Source organism: Panthera pardus, unplaced genomic scaffold (assembly GCF_024362965.1).
Source record: "Panthera pardus isolate Hobbes unplaced genomic scaffold, ASM2436296v1 HiC_scaffold_20, whole genome shotgun sequence".
NCBI lineage: Eukaryota > Metazoa > Chordata > Mammalia > Carnivora > Felidae > Panthera > Panthera pardus.
Window position 1 is genome coordinate 6,346,953 of NW_026526766.1, and position 19,093 is coordinate 6,366,045.

The 19,093-nt window shown below is 41.7% G+C and overlaps 1 protein-coding gene and 1 long non-coding RNA gene across 3 annotated transcripts in view; one reads left to right on the forward strand and one right to left on the reverse strand.

Annotated features, from left to right (window-relative positions):
- Window positions 1–19,093, reverse strand: part of LOC128778546 (uncharacterized) — a 77,056-nt gene that overhangs the window by 996 nt on the left and 56,967 nt on the right. The gene's annotated exons all lie outside the window — the stretch shown is intronic.
- The window catches only part of PLGRKT (plasminogen receptor with a C-terminal lysine), a 42,854-nt gene continuing 34,043 nt past the window's right edge, over window positions 10,283–19,093 (forward strand). Inside the window, exons 1-3 of one of the 2 annotated variants that reach the window (XM_019463730.2) lie at window positions 10,283–10,389; window positions 11,586–11,685; window positions 13,527–13,613. In XM_019463730.2, coding sequence (XP_019319275.1) covers window positions 13,533–13,613 — 81 coding nt within the window. In that variant the 5' untranslated portion in view covers window positions 10,283–10,389; window positions 11,586–11,685; window positions 13,527–13,532. Of the gene's footprint in view, window positions 10,394–11,585; window positions 11,686–13,526; window positions 13,614–19,093 lie in introns of both variants that reach the window. The other variant, XM_019463731.2, reaches the window with a different exon arrangement.

Sequence of the window (19,093 nt, forward strand, 5' to 3'; positions counted from 1 at the left end):
CAAGTAAGACTTCACATTCTCAAGAGTATCACGTTTTTATTCTTTAACCTAGAAAAATACTGAGGATGATACTGCTCTAAAAATCTGGTAGAGAGTGTGAAATTCTCTTTAGCCTCAATCAAATTGTAAATATACTTGGAGATTCAGCTGAGACGCTCCCTCTTTCAAATCTCTTTTTGAGGCCACATAGTGGAATACGGCAGTATTATCCCAACTTTGATATTTTCTATTTTATCTTTCATTTTTCTAAAAATGAGAGTTAAGACCCAGGACACAAGATTTCATGACCTGTGAGTGTGGTCATGACTGTTGTGTGAGGAAAAAAAGAAAGAAAAAAACTGTCTCTAGAGCCACCTGCTGCTAACTAGCTAAGTTATCCTGAGCAACCAATTCACTGAGTAGTAGTGAGGATTAAGTAATATCCTCTTAGATGGCCTCTATGATCTATGAATAATTTTTCAAACTGAGAGGAGGGGGGAGGGAGGGTGTTTAGTTTATTGTTTGCTTTACTAAGGTGATGTCCAGGGTCTACATAATGATCAACAGAGAAGGCAGAGAGTGAATGGAATCTGCCTTTCTCTGAACTCAATGATGGGAATGGAAAGTATTTACTCAGATTGCTGCTCAGTGATTTACATATTAGTAATTTGATGATTGCTGATCTTATTCATCTCCCCCACCTGTTTTCACCCTTCAGCCATTGATTTCCCATACAGCTTATCAAGGTTCTTGATGAAGTTTTTGGTACCTTCTGGAGATATTAAAAAACAAACAAACAAACAAACCAGGATGTGTTTAGAAAAAAGGAGAATTTATCACTTCAAAAAATATATGTGAGTCTGTATGTTACCATACTGGAATTAAAATTAAAAAAACGTAAAAATATACATGAGAATCAAAACAATCCTGACTTTGTGATTTGGGTAACGTAGACGGAGAAGTGCTGAGACAGGAGGAGACCAGTGAGAAGCCAAAGGTGTGGAATGAGACATCCAGATCATCTTCAGTATTGCCATATCCTTTCTCGCTGCTCTATTCATTTTGAGAGGAAAAAACTCATCATTGCCAATGGGCCATTTCTCAGGGTGTTTCTAAGGTTGACTAGCATCACAGTTGACTTGGCGTAGGTGTTTAAATACAGAATCCAGGTCTCTGCTGAATCCAGTTCTCCTGGGGCTGGTCTGGACATGCACATTTCAACACCATCCCTGGGTGGTTCATGTGCACACTAAAGTTTTGAAAACTGATGGTATAATGTTTAAGGAAAAACTGAACCAAGAGTTCTTTGCAAGTGCAGACGTAGCACCCTTTCCTGTAATTTGGTTAACGAGTATCAGTACCACCCTTCACTCTAGTTCTGCCTATCCCACTTCCACATTTGCCCTTAAAACGAGAGAGATGATCTTTGTTCTGTTCTTAAGAGGAGGATAGACTGTAGGTTCTGAACAACTGGGCTTGAAGTGCCATTAAAATTTCCTGGTGAAGGAGCAATTTCCGGTAAACTTTCTTGATCATCACAAACAGGATAAAATAAAGAGACTTTAAGAATATCAACAACCTGCTTGGTTTGCATTGAAAGTTTACAAATGCATTTTATTACTAGATAGAGAGAATATCCAAATGTGTCTCCACGTTCTATTTTTGATTGTGCGCAACTATAAACCGCTGCCCTGTGTTATGCCCATCTCTCTCTCTGTGTCCCTATCCGCCAACTCCTGCCTTCTGTTGGCTTCCTCCTTCATCATCTGTTCATAATCTGTACATCTGTGCCAAACAGATTTCATTGATAACACTTTGCCCTGGTCACACAAGTGTTTAAAATACAGGAGTAATTCACACACGGGGATGGTCAGAGAGAAGCAGCTGTCATCACCTGACACCCGTGTTCAGGTGCCTCTCTCACTTTACACTGTATTTGTCTCCTTCCTCCCTGTCCTCAGCTGGGGATGGGCTGGCCAACTGAAGAGTTCTATCTAGTCTTCAAAGGGGAGCTCCCATGCTGTGGGCACTTGAAAACAAAGATGAGATCTCCAACAATGTCCCCTGTCCTCAGGAATTAATAAACCCACAGAAATACTTATGACTTGAATCAATGCTGTGGGACTTTGGGACTCTATGGGAAATGACTTAGTTCTAAGGTATCTCAATAAATGAAGGCACTAAAAGTAAAGTTTACAAGTGGGAGATACCCTTTTTAGAGGATACTAGAAAATATTCTTTATTGATTTAATATCCTAGACTAAAAAATTACGTAAGTGAATGTTATACAAGTCAAACAGTCCCCTCTGAGTCATTCCACTTGATTTAAGGGCATGATTTAGTTCCAGTGTCTCTTGTAGAATTGCCTCCAGAAGTATTATCTTATACTCACACTGAGATTTAAACCAAGAACTATGTGAGTTCTCAATACCGAAAAGTCTTCAAAGCCTCTCCTTTGAAGGAAATAACTGATTTTTCTTCTCTGGTCTGAATAAGTGCTTATTCAAAGGTTATAGTCACATCCAAGTCACAGGATTGACAACCTACTTAATCTGCCACTCCTGACTGCAGACTCATCATAAAAGAATGAGAAGTAGTTGGTTTTTTTTTTCTTTTCCCCACCTTTCACTGAAAGGACATTAAAGCCTTTCTGTTTTGAGAAAGAGAGATAGGCAGGGAAGATAAGCAGTTTCCCCATCACCCATGAGCGCTGGCCTAGGTTTGGGTTGGAAAGGTAGTCCTAGTTTTGCTTCTGGTGCAGTAGGGTTGGTATCTGTCACCCTGTATTTCACAGACTCCAATAATTCTGGAAATAACCCTCATTTGATTGGTTTTGGTAAAGGGGATAATTAATGCCTGCTGTAACCACAAACGATTTAACCCAGTTAGGTCATCATTTTTCATGTGTTTATGGGGGGCAAGAGGAAGATGGGGAGCTGACATGGGGAAGAATACATTCTAACATTGAAATGCTTATTCCCAGATTCACTTAGAAGAAATCAATGGGACTATAGCAGGCCAAGTGGTACAGCATTTCCAGGGATGCTTGCCATAGGAACAACAGAAACAGAATGAAGACTGAGGTCTGGGTATGATTTTTTGGTGTCCCTGGGTAGCACAAACATATGTTGTGCCCTTCTTGTGAAGAGTTGAAAAGGAAAGGTAATAGATAATAAAGCGGATCACCTTATTCATCACAGTTCAGAGACTGTTTCTCAAATTTTTAAAAAGGGTATTTGTGCTGATTTCTCAGGGGTGCAGGAGGCTGAGAGTCACAGGCAGAGAACAGAGTCATGTGAGCCGCATGGGCTGGAGAAAGAGGAAGTCAGCCCGGGTCTAGTCTAGTGGTCTTCTCATAGTCGAGAAGAAGGAAGAAGGAGGAGAAATATAAATAGGTACTGTGAGTGGAAAAAAAATCGGGAACGAGAGAAATATATAGAGAAGATCTTGGAGTCTGTTCAACAGGCTGAGGAGAACATTTGCAGGAAATTCTTCAGAAAGCTTATGTATTATTTTTCAGTATTTCAGCTGTCAGTTTATATTTCCTTAGAAAGCCATTACATGCTTGGACTGAACCATGTGAAGCCTTGGTTTTATTCACTTTACACTCTGAAATATAATCACCCTTCGCTCCTGCTGAAAAAAGCTTTCCTTGACTCTGCTGCCCCCTTAAATTACTGTCATCTCCGATTACGCCACCTCATGGCACACCTCAGCAAACTATATCATCACTTTCTTCAACTATCAAATTAACAAAACAAAAAGCAATCATTATAGCAAAGATTAATATAGTAATAGTAAGACATAGATTTTGTACATGTCGGACACTGTCTTGGTAATTTCCATATATTAGCTTTAAGTTTTATCCTATGAGGAGGGTACCGTTATCACCCCTATTTCAGAGATATGGATACTGAGGCACCAGTGCTTAAGTAACTTGTGTAAGCTTCCACAGTCAGAAGTGGCACAGCCAAGGTTCAAACCCAGGCACTTTGGTGCCTAAGCTCTTAACCACTATACAAGTGTGCAGTGAAATTGGTATCCTTGCTTACTGCTGCTGGCACTGTGTATTTGTTCAACCTCAAGAAGTGAAAGAGGCAACTGGGTGACTCAGTCGGTTAAGCATCTGATTTGAACTCAGGTCATGATCTCACGGGTCATGGGTTCAAGCCCCACGTTGGGCTCTGTGCTGACAGCTCAGAGCTTGCCACCTGCTTCCGATTCTGTGTCTCCCTCTCTCTCTGCCCCTCCCCCACTCTCTCTCCCTCTCTCAAAAATAAACACTAAAAAAATGAAAAGAAACCTGAAACACGCTTGCTATCTGACCCAGTAATTCCACTCCCATATATCTATATCTATATCTGTATCTATATGTATATCTACATCTATATCTATATCTATATCTGCCTGAGAACTGTTCATAGTAGTGTTACTCATAATAACAAAAGATAGGGATAATATAAATATTCATCAATTTAAAAAATTTTTTAATGTTTATTTATTTTTGAAAGAGAGACAGATCATGAGTGGGGGAGGGACAAAGAGGGGAAGACACAGAATCTGAAGCAGGCTCCAGGCTCTGAGCTGTCAGCACAGAGCCCAACGTGGGGCTCAAACTCATGAGCCGTGAGATCATGACCTGAGCTGAAGTCAGAAGTAACTGACCGAGCCACCCAGATGCCCCCAAAACATCCATCAATTTTGAACAGATAAACAAAAGATGGTACACCCACACATTTGCATATTATTCAGCCATAGAAAGGAACGAAGCAGTATTATATGCCACAACTTGGATGAAACCTGAAAACCTTATACTATGTGAAAGAAGCCAGAGTCAAAAGACCATATATGTTGTACGACTCCATTTATGTGAAATGTCCAGAACAGGCAAATCTATTGAGACAGAAGGCAGATTAGGAATTGCCAGGGGCTGGGGGAAGCAGGAGAACGTACAAAACTCAGTGATGTTCTCTGTTGGTTCAAAGGTATAAACATGTTCCATGATTCAAGTGTAAGGTTGTAATTCAGACCGTGTTCCCCACAGCTTGGGAAACTGTTCCAGAATAGCTTACTACTGAAGAGCTTCTGGCCTCGGCCCACACTGTGCACCTAGATGCCTTCCTTCACAGACCGAGGCTCTTGGCTAAACCTCATTCTCAGATTAATGGAGAAATTCATAGTCCTTGGGAAAGCATCTCTGTTAAAAGGAAATACTACCATACATACCTTGAATTTTCAAAAATGTTGTTTTTTAAAAATTACTTTATGGTATACAGGGAAATGGTGAATAATTTTACGGTCCTGGGGGGAAGGACTTTCAATGAGTTGAGGATTTTACATCAATTCTAAAATATGTGTACTACTCAACTTGGTATTTACAATCAACATATTAAATGGTTATATATATGAAGCTGTTTATCACAGTGTTATTGACAGTAGCAAAAAAAAAGAAAAATCCAACAATGAAAATTGTATACACACTTGCAGAAAGTCATACACCTTTAAAAAATGGGACATATGGGGGCACCTGGGTGGCTCAGTTGGGTAATTGTCCAACTCTTGATCCCAGCTCAGGTCTTGATCTCAGGGCTGTGAGTTCAAGCCCCGTGCTGGGCTCCATGCTGGGTGTGGAGCCTACTTTTAAAAAGTGGGATGTATGAATGCTATCTAACATGAAAATCATGCTACCATGCAAAATGATTAAAAGCACCTATTTGTGTGTGTGTGTGTGTGTGTGTGTGTGTATGTGTGTGTAAAAACATACAAACATTCAGTAATTCATACAGTTATAAATAATACACATACTCATTAAAGTTGTATTTTTTTTTTTTTAAGAGAGAGAGAGAGTGGGAGATGGGAGGAGAGAGAGGGAGAGAATCTTAAGCAGGCTCCACATCTAGCATGGAGCCCGACACAGGGCTCAATCCCATGACTCTGGCATCATGACCTGAGCTGAAATCAAGAGTCGGACACTCAACCAACTGAGCCACCCAAACACCCAAAGTTATATGTCATTTGATACTGAAATAATTTCCTTTAATCCTCTTACCCATATTCCATTGTGTTCAATAACTATACGTAGATTTCTCTTAATTCCAAAGGTATATATTCTATGGTCACTTTTTTCACTTCTATCTTAAAATTGTGAACAATATCGGGGCACCTGGGTGACTCAGTCAGTTAAGCATCTGACTTCGGCTCAGGTCATGATCTCGTGGTCGTGAGTTCGAGCCCCACATTGGGCTCTGTACTGACAGCTCAGAGCCTGGAACCTGCTTCAGATTCTGTGTCTCCCTCTCTCTCTCAGCCCCTCCCCTGCTCATGCTCTGTCTCAATAATAAATAAACATTTAAAAAAATAAAATTGTGAACAATATCATACATATAAGAGCATAATGTAGGTATATCGTTTGAAGTGCATCCATTGGGTTTCCACTGGGAACTGGAATTCTACTCGGTTCAAACTGAAGAGATGTTAACGAATACACTATTTAAGAGGGTGTGGGTGAGATTAAGAGAACCATGAAGTTGGGCCTGAACCATCAACAACTAGCAACCGTGGGAAGTCCATACCATCTCTGCACTAACATGCAAAGGAGGAAAGCATTTCCAGAGCTCCATGAGCTAGAGCCACAGAAGAGAGGCCTCTGGTCAAGAGTTCCAATTGTGAAAGGACCCAGCCACTACTAGGTTATCAGTCCCAAACAGAGAAGGAAAGTAGAAAACATATCCTACCTCTTTCCTCCTGCTTCCAGTCTCCTTTTCGAAGTGTCCGAACACAAATGGAAACAAAACGAGCTGTGGTGAGCCCAGGTGATACTCTCCAAAAAGATCTGCCTCTAGAGGCATAGAACAGGGCAGGGGAGGAAGAGTGGATATGAGGAAAGGCAAACAGAAAACCCAAATGGTCTGCCTGTTTTGCCACTCAGCAATTATTCTTGCCATTGATCAGGTGAAGAGAAGCTCATCCCCTACACATGAGAATCAGAAGCCTACCAACCACTATACTGCTTTGAGGTGATGTCAATTTGGGTATACTTTGACCTAGAAACTAAATTGTAATATTTGTCTCCACCAGCACTCTTGACACAAGGTAACAAGGAAAGAGGGGCAAGGAAGAAATGATCAACATTTTACATGTCTGTCTGTCTCAACAGCTTGTTGCAAGGCTAAAATGGATAATTATAACTTCCTACTTCATTTATGTTTCCCTTGCCCTATGCGGTTCCTTTGTAGATCAGGAATTTTTTGCCTGGTGTGGTGATACAACATTTAATTTCTGCATGTTCTGAAATTTAAGTGGTCTCGACCTTATCAAGTTCCTGCAGTTATTTAATGACCATTAGAGTATTCAGATATGCCCAGTGAATCTCTGGTCATCGTGCAGAGTTCTCCTTGCCCTGATTGTATAGCTGCAACCCAATTTCTCCTTGGTAATTGGGATCAGTTATCCCAATTCCATCACAGTGAGAAACCAAAATGATGAAGGGGGCAGATCCAGCTTCCAATTCAATAGAACCACAGCTGAGTCCTGTAGTAGAAACATTCCTTTCTTTTGAACTAGGACTTCCAAACATGGTCAAAGTTTGTAGAAATGGTGTGCTGGACATTTTCCATTTGTCCCAGCAGTCTTTGTGCCTAGGAGGCTGACCTCTAAAAACTGCATGAGCCTGGTTTCCTCATCTTTGGCTTCGGGGTAGATCCAGCTAATGGAAGACCTCAGCAGGATATCGGAGCATGAGAGGACACAGACGGGCCTTTCTTTTCCACTCTGTCCTCAATTGGAGCTGAGGGTGTGGCAGTGGCTCCAATGACAGAATCTCACCCTGCTGGGCTAATGGTCAGTACTGACTGCCTTCCTCTGCTGAACAGCATAGCTTCTGTTGGGTAGCCCTCACCTACAGCCACACCTGTGGCTCTTGCCTGGTTTTAGTAACTGTTCCACCCCTCTGGCCCCTTCTGCTCCCAACTATTGCTGGTTATGACTGGTTATTGAATACAAACTATGTGCCAGACACTGTGAGAATTGCCTAAACACATTATGTCATTTAGTCCTCACAGTTCGAAGGCTTTTAGTCCTATTGTAGAGATGATATAGTTTTAGAGATTTATAGAAGCGACAGTGACAGAGTTTGACATAGAATCCAGGGGTCCCTATGCTAGGGTCTCTGCGCTCAAATACTATTCCCTGCTTCTTTTATCAGTTGATATCCTGCCTTAAAGAATCGAGGTTCCATATGGCTTTGCTCCTGTGGCACCAAGGATACCTTGACAACACACCCACTCCCACAGTTGGGAACATGAATGCTGGTAAGATTTCCCCATCCAGCCACTCAACAAACAGCGTCTGGAATGTAGGACCCAAGCTCCAGAATACTAAGGGTCAGTGCTGACAACATTAAGGCAAGCCTAGGAGGTTGGTTTGGTGCTTACTCACAGGGAACAGGGAGCTTTGTGTCTATTATTGTGCAGTACCATACTATTGTGCAGTGACAGGATAGACAGCCCAGAAATAAACCCCACATTTATATGGCCAATTAATCCACAAAGGAGGCAAGAAAATACAATGGGGAAATCGAGTCTCTTCAACAAATGTAGCTAGGACAGCTACATGCAAAAAAATGAAACCGGGCTACTTTCTTACACCATACACAAAGATAAACTCAAAATGGATTACAGACCTAAATGTGAGAGATGAAACCATAAAACTCCTAGAAGAAAACATAGACAGTGATTTGTTTGACACTGGCCTTAACAAGGGAAACAAAAGAAAACAAACTACTGGGACTACTCCAAAGTAAAAAGCTTTTGCATGGCAAAGGAAATCATCAGCAAAATAAAAAGGCAACCTACTGAATGGGAGAAGATATTTGCAAATGATATATCTGATAAGGAGTTAATATTCAAAATATAAAAAGAATGTATACAACTCAACGCCAAAAGACACAAACAGTCCAATTCAAAAACAGGCAGATGACCTGAACAGACATTTTTCCAAAGCAGACATACGGATGACCAACAGACATGTGAAAAGACACTCAACATCACTAATCAAGGGAAATCAAAACCATGAAAATCAAAACCACAATGAGATATCACCTTACACTAGTAAGAATGGCTAGAATCAAAAACAAAAGAAGTGTTTGCAAGAATGTGGAGAAAAAGGAACTCTCATGCACTGTTGGTGGGAATGCAAACTGGTATAGCCACTGTGGAAAACAGTATGCAGGTTCCTCAAAAAATTAAAAGCTGAATTACCATATGATCCAGTAATTACACTATTGGGTATTTACCCAAAGAAAATAAAAAAACTGATTCAAAAAGATATATTCACCCCTATGTTTACTGCAGCATTACTTACAATAGCCAAGATATGAAAGCAACCCAAATATCCATTGACAGATGAATGGACAAAAAGATGTGGTACACACACACACACACACACACACACTGGAATATTACTCATCCATAATGAGACTGTGCGATTTGTAACAGTGTGGATGGAGGTAGAAGGTAATATGCTAAGTGAGACAGGTCAAAGACAAATATCATATGATTTTACTTACATGTGGAATCTAAAAAACAAAACAAATGAATACACGAACAAAAGTAAAAACAGACCCATAAGTAGAGAAGAAACCAATGGTTGCCAGATTGGGGGGGGGGGGGTAAGGGGATGGGCAAAATGGGTGAAGGGGAGAGGGAGACACAGGCTCCCAGTTATGGGATGAGGAGAAGTCACGCGGATGAAAGGGACAGCCTAGGGAATATAGTCAATGGTATTATAATCCGGTTGTATGGGGCAGATGGCGGCTCCATTTGTGGGGAGCACGGTATATAGACTTGTCAATCACGAAATACACCTGAATGTAATGTAGCATTGTGTGTCAACTATACTTAAATTAAAAAAAAATGCAACTGTGGATCATATGTTTAAGTGACAACCTCTCATCAGACACATTCTTTTCTGGAAAACAGACCCAACTGTGTGGTTGACACCGCTCCTGGAGAGTAACAACGAGATGGCTCCTTAAACTCTTTAGAAGCTCAGCTGGGCGCGGGAGCAGGGATTTCTCTCATACATGGGTCACTTACGAACCTCACTGAGGCCTCTTCGTCCCCTCAAAACCTGACAGCTGAGCCGCTGTTGGTTTGAATTTGCCTCTTTGATCTCGCCATTCTCTCCCGGGCACCTGGCGGGACACAGTACACTAGGCCTCGGGCAGGAGAGGGGCGTCTTTCAGGAAGCCAAGGGCTGCGCTGATTGGCTAAGCCTTGGAATCACTGTCAAGGCCGTCCAATCCCGAGGCTCCGCCCGCCGAGTCCCGGTCGAGTCTCGGTGGAGGGGATTCCGGGCCTGGAGGCCTCCGCTGCGGTTACCGCCCGCACCTCGGCCGCCGCCTGCTGCCCAGTGAGTGAGCGCCGGGCCCGCGGGACTGGCCGAAGGCTGATGGGGAGGGGGGAGTCCGCGCGGCCGCCTCTGCCGGCGACGAGCTCCGGGGTCCCGGGCTTGCCGGGCAGCGCGGGGCGCCCGCTCCTCGGGGGCACCCCTAGTTGGCTCTCCTCTCGTCCTCCCGGGTGCTGACCGCTATCCCCAACCTCGTTTCGAAAGAGCGGGCTCTCCTCGCAAGGAACCCTGGCTTCTCCAGAATCGATGTAATCGAGCTGGGAAAGGAGGCAGAGCATTATCCGCGGAACTCCGCATACCACTGCAGGAAATACCCAAGTTACGGCATTTGGGTCCAGGGAGCGCGGGTGGAGTTACCATAGGGAAAACCTCCCGGAAGCTGTGGGTTCTGAGCTGGAATTCGCGGGGGGGTGGGGAGTGACCTAATTTGACCGGGATGCAAAAACGTACAGGAAATTATTGTAATGTGCCACTAGTCTTAAATGTAGGTAATGTACCATTTGATCAGGAAATGAATCAGCACAGACATTTGGATAACAGGTCACGCATGGGTCATGAATCTTTCTCTTTTTCTTTCTTTCTTTCTTTCTTTCTTTCTTTCTTTCTTTCTCTTTTTTTTTCTTCCTTCCTTCCTTCCTTCCTTCCTTCCTTCCTTCCTTCCTTCCTTCCTTCCTTCCTTCCTTTCTTTCGTAAAATCAAATCATAGTTCCCAGGGGTGACAGGAGTAGGGCTGCCCGGAACTTGCAGCCCCTACCTATTCTCCTCAGATATACCTCTTCCCATCTTAAACGATGGCATAGCTGAGGGCCTGAGGCATTGAAGAGCCCTTTCTAAGGTCTCAGGAGTAATCAAAGGAAAAATGAAGGCAGAAGGGACCCGAATCAGCATTCTCAGCCCCTTGAGACACACTGGTATCTAAGCTGTAAGTAGTAAGACATTTGTCACCAGTGATAAAGTTGTAATTTTTGAAAGACACCTTATTCAATTTGGTGAATTCAAAGTTATCCCTATTGCAAGATCACTCTTGCTTATTTTCTGATAAATATTTTGTGAATGGGAGAAAGCTGAAAGTATTCTGGACACTTTAAGGAACCGCTTAGATTTTGGACAATGCCTTTGTTAGGGTGGGGACGGAGGGGAAGGTTGAAGATACTGAACTCTGGGACATAGTTCACAAGGTGTGGTACACTTATTTTCAGGTGTGGGTTCCCTTGGGGACCACAGGGAACTTCTTCATCCTGATTGGATTCTACATTTAACCCTTGGGAGCAAGACCAAGAAACTGAGGCCCAGGAACAGGTAAGTCTATACCCTAACCTTCCAGATAGTTTCTCCTCCCTAGATGTCTGATGTGAGCACTGTCTCTCCACTTCAGGAGAGATCCCACCCCCTTCTCAACAGGGGCACTGCAAGAGACACAGTTCTATAATTTACAGGGTGAGAGTGTGTGTGTAGGAATGGGATTAGAGGACAGCTGTTTTCTTCATAAATGTTTGTAACATATGTAAAAATTCAATCATCTACTCCTATGTGCAGGAAAAAAAAAAAAGAATGGCAAGTGACCTAAGCTTGATTTCTCTTTTATCACTCATGTTCTATGCAAACATTTATGGGAAAAAAACATCAGGGGGACTTCCAAGATGGATAATATATTGCTACTTCCTTCAAGGAGGTTCTGGCCTGCTGTTGCAGACAACTGACTCGGGGTGCCAAAGTTCAGAAAAAGGAAAGAACTTCTGTTACATCTCCCTACCTTCAGTGGGTGGCCTCTAACTCTCTGGACAGGGGACGGAGTGGGGCTGTGGCAGAGGGGAAGAGAAACCTCATGACCTGCCTCTTCTCTCCAGTGAGTTGTTCAGCCTCCTATGCCCAGTACTGAGGCTGACTCTGGCTCTGAGGTCCCTGTAAATCAAGAATGCATCTTTGGCAAGAATACAGGGAAGTCACTGAAGTCTGGCTTGGAGTGCCCACTCGCCTGGAACCTAGTTAGCAAGGATAACTATTCTACCACCTGGCACAAAATTCCCTCCCTCCCCCATCATCTTCTCCCCAGCTAGCCAGAACCCACTATTTCATGATAAGGCTGTGAAAAACATAAGCTCTGCTGGGTTTCCTACAGAAGAGTGTGGGTCCATTGGAAAGCACTGAGGCTGGTCGGTCCGACATGAGGTTCACAACCTGCTTGGTAGCCTACCAAAGAGAATCAGCACTGTTATTGAGGGGAGAGCGGGTGGTAGCTCCCCTAAGTTTTTTTAATCTTCTGAAAGTAAAATTAATAATAAACCGAAGGCCTTCTGTACCTACCCAATTGGATTAAGAACAAAAAATTGAAATTTTGGCTCCCTAGAAGTGATAGAGCACTTAAGAACTTCCTAAGCATGATAAATAAGATAGGCAATACCATGTATTCATTTAAAAATTGCTTTTCCCAGGACATTTAAGTGTCATTATGGTCTTCCCCTCTTGAGACCTTCAGTAGAAGCTGAAGAGAAGAAAGGTGAAGCCAGAAGAGGATGGCCAAGGGATACCACCAGTGGCTGACACAATAGGGGTATATAGGAGAGGGCCAGGGATCACAGGAAGAGTGTTGACATAGTGACCTGGAAACACCTAAAACTTCCTAAACACAAATGCAAGGAGCACAGAGAAATCTGTCTTCAAGGTGTCCTCAATGCATCTTCTGAATCGTCCCTTCTCAGAAGCAAAGTTTCTGTCATCCGGTTGTATAGAAGGTCTATACAACTGTCCCTCACAGAAGAGAGAGTGATCTTTTAGTTTGTTTGTTTTTAAGTATTCAGTTCTTCAAGATTTACAGTGGGAAGCAAAATCAGGAAACATGGAGCTGTATACCTATAGAGAAGGAGGAGATTCTGAAATCATCTTCGTTCAGTCAGCTGGTCATAGGCTAGCAAATGTTGGCCATGCTGGTTAAGTTTGCCCAAGATCAGACAGCTACTTAGAAGAAAGGACTGTAATCCACACTGTGTTCCTAGCTCAGAATTTGATTTTTTTTTTTTTTTTTTACATTTTTATATGGTATCTGGTATCTGGTATTTGTTATATGGGCAGTCCAAAGCATCCTATATGAGGATACATGTAGAATATATCATTTTAAGCCTCATTGCTTTTTTACATTTTAGGTGAAGATGGGGTTTATATTCTCAAAATCTATGAATGAAAACATGAAAAACCAACAGGAGTTTATGCTTATGAATGCTCGACTCCAGGTACATTTTCAAATAATTAAGTTTTTATGTTGTTACAGTGGTTAAAGTTTCTATGACATACTCCAGCAGTATTGTTCTCTTTGGCCCCAAAAGGTAAAATGCTCTTGGGCCTCTATCCTTGGAGCCAAGATGAAATGGATTACTAATTATCTGGTAAATGGGCGTGTTTAAATCTCCAATCTAGATCCTAGTATAAAAATTTCCATACCAAAGGAAGACGTAACTGCTTAGAGTGTAGGGGAGGTAGAATGATGCCCCTCTCCTCACCAAATATGTGCATCCTAACCTCCTGTGGATATGTTGCCCTACATGGCAAAAGAGACTTTGAAATGTGATTAAGTTAAGGAGTTTGAGCTAAGGAAGCTCCTGGGTTATCCTGGATTATCTGGATGGGCCCAATGTATTCACAATGGTCCTTATAAGGGGTAGAGATGGGGCGCCTGGGTGGCTCAGTCGGTTAAGCGTCCGACTTCAGCTCAGGTCATGATCTCGCGGTCCGTGAGTTCGAGCCCTGCGTTGGTCTCTGTGCTGACCGCTCAGAGCCTGGAGCCTGTTTCGGATTCTGTGTCTCCCTCTCTCTCTGACCCTCCCCCATTCATGTTCTGTCTCTCTGTGTCTCAAAAATAAATAAATGTTAAAAAAAAATAAGGGGTAGAGAGAGGACAGAGGGTCAAAGTCAGAGAGAAAAAAAAAGATTTGAAGATGCTATACTGCTGGCTTTGAAGATAGAGTGAAGGGCCAAAGAAGGAATTCAGGTAGCCTCTGGAGAGGCTGGAGAAGGCAAGGATGTGGATTCTTTCCTAGAGCCCAGAAGGAACACAGTCCCACAGCCCGCTTGGGATTTCTGACTCCAGAACTATAAGATAATAAATTTATGCTGTTTTAAGCTTCAAGTATAATTTGTTATAGCAACAATAGGAAATTAATACACACTGTGAAAACTTGACACTGGATTTAGACATAGGCTGATAGCAAAGTAGAAGTAGCAAAGTAGAAGATTGTCTAATTGCCTGGTATTGTCTAACTGCCTAATTGTCAGGAAGTATTATGAAACGTTGTAAAGGTTTGACTGAAATTATTTTCCTAAGGTTTCAAACAAAGATCTCTTGGCTTCTGGGGTTCATTATGGCCCTGGGGATAGAAGGTCCTACTGTGAGGCAGTATGGTGAGTGGTTAAAAGTGAGGACTAAAGACAGACCAGCTAGGTTTGAATCCCATCTCTACCCCTAACTGTATGACTTGTGCCTCAGCCTCCTGGTTTATAAACTGGAGGTAACAGTATCCCCTTCACAAGGTTGCTTTGAGGATAATGATGGTCGTGTAAAGAGAGTATATAGGACAATGTCTCAAGTCCTCAGAACAGTGTCTTTCACTTTATAAGTATTCATGGTTGCTGCCATGATTGCTATTAAGAGTGTCCTGTGCAGGACAACGATTTCTTTTGGGGGAATGGGACAATTTAAAGAATGGAAACTGAATTTTTGTAACACAGAAAAGTGACCTAGGGGAGATTAAACATTAGGCATATGAACCAGCCAAGAATGTCATATGCCCAGAGAGTCTTTTGTCCAAGATCTTTGGAAACTATAGATTTTTACATCCATTCCCTTGAAGTCAGGATATGTGAAGGGTGTGGGATTTTATCCTATTTGCAAGATAACAAATTAGCCTGTTACTATTTATTGGACGCTGGCAGAATACAGGAGACACTTCCATCAGAGACTGAGGACTTCACTACTCAGAGCACAGTAAGCAGCATGAGCTTGAGGTTGGCATGAGTTTTCCCTGTGCCCCTCAAGTCTCAAGAGGGCATGCAGGTTGGCTTAATTGGATGCTGAGGTGGGTACAATGGGTTCGGGACACAGCGGAGGAACAGTGAGCTATGGAATCTACTACTTCTACCGTGACTGGTCAGCCAGGCTGCTCTTAGGTAAGACTTGTTACTTCATTTCTCAAGGTTTCTCACTGCAAACACAACCCTGAGTAATGGCCCATGTAAAGAACAGTCAGACCCTATATCCTTGGCCTACCCAGCAAAAAGTACAGGAATGGCCCATGCAGTTTGATTCTCCCAACATGTGTTTGGTTAGGATGATTAGTTTTTCTTTGTTGATCAGGATAGACTTTATTATTTATCTTCTAATTTCAAGGAAGGATGATAAAAAGAATGTAGATCAACACTATTAAAGCAGCTTTCCACCTTAAAGCTACTTGAGTTCTGATCTTAACTGGGACAGGCTAGAGAGAAACATAATCTGAAGAAATTTTGGAAGATTAGGTGGGTCCTCAAATATTTCCTGTTTAAAGGAATTAAACTTCTAACATCTTTCTTAGGGTTTAGAGCTATTCTTTTATTGAAAAAAAAAGTATCACAAAACATTTGATACATTCTAGAGAATATATTTATAAGTTATGAAGCATAATAAAATGAGTACCGATGAACCCATTACTAAATTGAAGAATTTTGTTATCACAATACACCTGAAGCTACCTATAGGTTCCATCCTATATGTTGAGTGAGCCCAAACAGTTAAAGCCAGTCTGGAATTGACCTCATATCCCAGAGCCCCTGGGACTGGGCAGGACTCAGAAAATGTAAGGAATGGGCCACTAGGGTAGAAGATTTCTTGTCTTTGTAAGTTCTTTAAAATATTTTTAAAAATCCCAGTTGAAACATCATATGTACTAATGCCTTTAGCCCATGACGGCATGTCTTTTGGTGCTTTTCCTATTTGATGGCATCTCAATAAAAGGGGTAAAGAGAAGAAATAAAGCAAAACTCTTATTAAAGAAAAGCCTAATGACTAGAATACTTTTCCCAGTTTTTTTTTTTCTTACTTCTACTTTTTTTTTTTTTTTTTTTTGGTAAAAAAGGAGATAAATAATAACTCAATCATTCCATATTATTCGGTTGTTGTTTTTTTTTTTTTTCATTCAGGGAAAAGAACAAGAATTAGAGATTCAGCTACATCTCATACCAGTGCCCAGGTTCTTAACTGGCTGTACATTCTACTCACTCAGGGCTTTGGGATATTTAGGTCCCACCCCAGACCAATCAGATCTCTTCCTGGCCGGGCATGCTGTCACTGTTCTAAGCTCTCCAGGAGACTGTAATGCACAGTCTAGTTTGAGGTCTTTGCCCTTTTGCTTTCCATGATGCTACATAATTATAATCAATGATTGGCAGGGATTTAACACAATGCATATTGGAGATGAAACCAAATAGTTTTCAATTTAAGTAAGCTAATCAGGAAATTAAATCAGTCACTGGAGTCTGATTAATAAGAATTTGTAAAAGACTTCAAATCAGAAAGTTTTCTCTTCATTACAACTTTGGTTCAAGTTGAGCTAGAGGGGATTTATACTACTAGTTAGAATGATGTTTTCATATCATCAGCAAACTTCAGTTTCCCATTGCTTTGTTTAGCCTCTCTTACTCATGATGGTGGCTATACTCAAGTAAACGAAGTATCAAAGAAAAATGAATACTTTCTTAAAATGCCATTAGATGGCATACCTAAACTAATTTCGTATCACTTGAGTGGCCAGAAAAGCATTTTGATATTATATAACGGAATGGAAACTGAAAACGGAAAGCAGAAAGAATGAGGGAAGATTCCATAAGTCTTTGCTGTGCTCTAGAACTCTGTAAGCAAAGCAGTTATGATCCATGTAAAGATAAGTCAGGTAGTTTATTCACCGTTTACTGTGTATAGACAACAAACTCAAGATTTAAAAAATACGTGATTGTATGTCTATTGTTAGTTTGGTGTTAAAGAAATGAGGTATAGTTATAAACCAAAAAATACATATTTAATATATATAAAATAATGTGCTGTATGCTAAGCAGGACTCAGAAATGCCTAAGGTATGTGCTCTATATTCAAGGAACTTATCATCTAAATTCAAGGAATTTATCATCAAGGGTGAGTCATGCTGCAAATAACCAGCTGTTTGTGTATATGTATGTGGTAAGCAGAACATTGGCTCCCTAAAGATGTCCACACAGTAGTCTCTAGAACTGTGAATGTATTATCTTGTGGCAAAATGGACCTTGCAGATGTGATTAAGGGAACAGACCTTGAGATGGGAAAATTATCCTTGGTGATCCATGTGGACCCAATCTAAACACACAAATTCTTTTTTTTTTTTTTTTTTTTTTTTTAGTTTTTTAATGGTTATTTTTGAGAGAGAGAGAGACAGAGACAGAGAGAGACAGAGAATGAGCAGGGGAAGGGAAGAGAGACAGGGAGATACAGAATCTGAAGAAGGCTCTGGGCTCTGTGCAGACAGCTCAGAGCCTGACGCAGGGCTCGAACGCACGATCTGTGAGATCATGACCTGAGCCGAAGTCAGATGCTCAACTGACCACCCAGGGCTACCCAGGTACCCCTAAACACACAAATTCTTAAAAGTGGAGAGGTGAGGACAAAAGAGAGAGAGAGAGAGAGAGAGAGAGAGAGAGAGAGAGAGAGAGAGAGAAATACCAATGTGGAATTTAAGAAACAAGTGAGCAAAGAAAAAAATAGACAAAAAAATAGACTCTTAACTGTAGAGAACAAACTGAGGGCTACCAGAGGGGAGGCAGGATAGGGAGGAGTGAAATAGGTGAAGGGCATTAAGAGCACACTTACATGAGCAGTGAGGAATGCACAGAACTGTTGAATCACTATAATGACACCTTAAACTAACATAACACTATACATTAACTACACTGGAGTTAAAATTAAAAAGAGAGAGAGAGAGGGGGAGAGAGAGAGAGGGAGAGAGATGTGATGTTGCTGGACTGCAACATGGAGGAAGGGATCCCCCACAAGGAATGCAGGTGGCTTGGAGAAACTGGAAAATGCTAGGAAACAGATTCTCCCCTAGACTCTCGAAAAGGAGATTCTTGCAGACACCTTGATTTTAGCCCATTCACACCTGTGTCAGACTTCTGATGTCCAGAAGTATAAGATAGTAATTTGTGTTATTTTAAGCCACTAAGTTTGTAGGAATTTGTCTATATAGCAGCATGGACTCTTGATAGGATTGTTTCTGCAACATAAAATATAATGTATACTCAATACATGCTTTTTCAAATATATAAAAATTAGAGCAGCAATAACTATTATGAGAACTTTCTGAAATTGCTTAAACCCCTATAACTCCCAACAACCTGCCATTCTTATGCCCTCTCATCTGTTTTTTGCTTTTGTTTTGTTTTTTTGAGGTGAAAGCTTCTTGAAATAAGAAGGGTTTAATGTTCTGAGGAAAACAAGAGAGTACAGTGTCTGCTTGGTAGAGAGTCTTGTGGCAACAAGGAGCCCAAAAGGTAAAGTAGGGAGTGAAGAGGGAGGAAAGCAGCCAACTCTGTATGTGGAAGGACGAGCAAGTGGGAGATGGTTCCAGAACCAGAAGTGGCCAGGAAGTGCCCTGACTAAAAGATCACCATGTCAACACAAGCTCACCAACTTAGATTTGGAACTCTCTTCAACTTA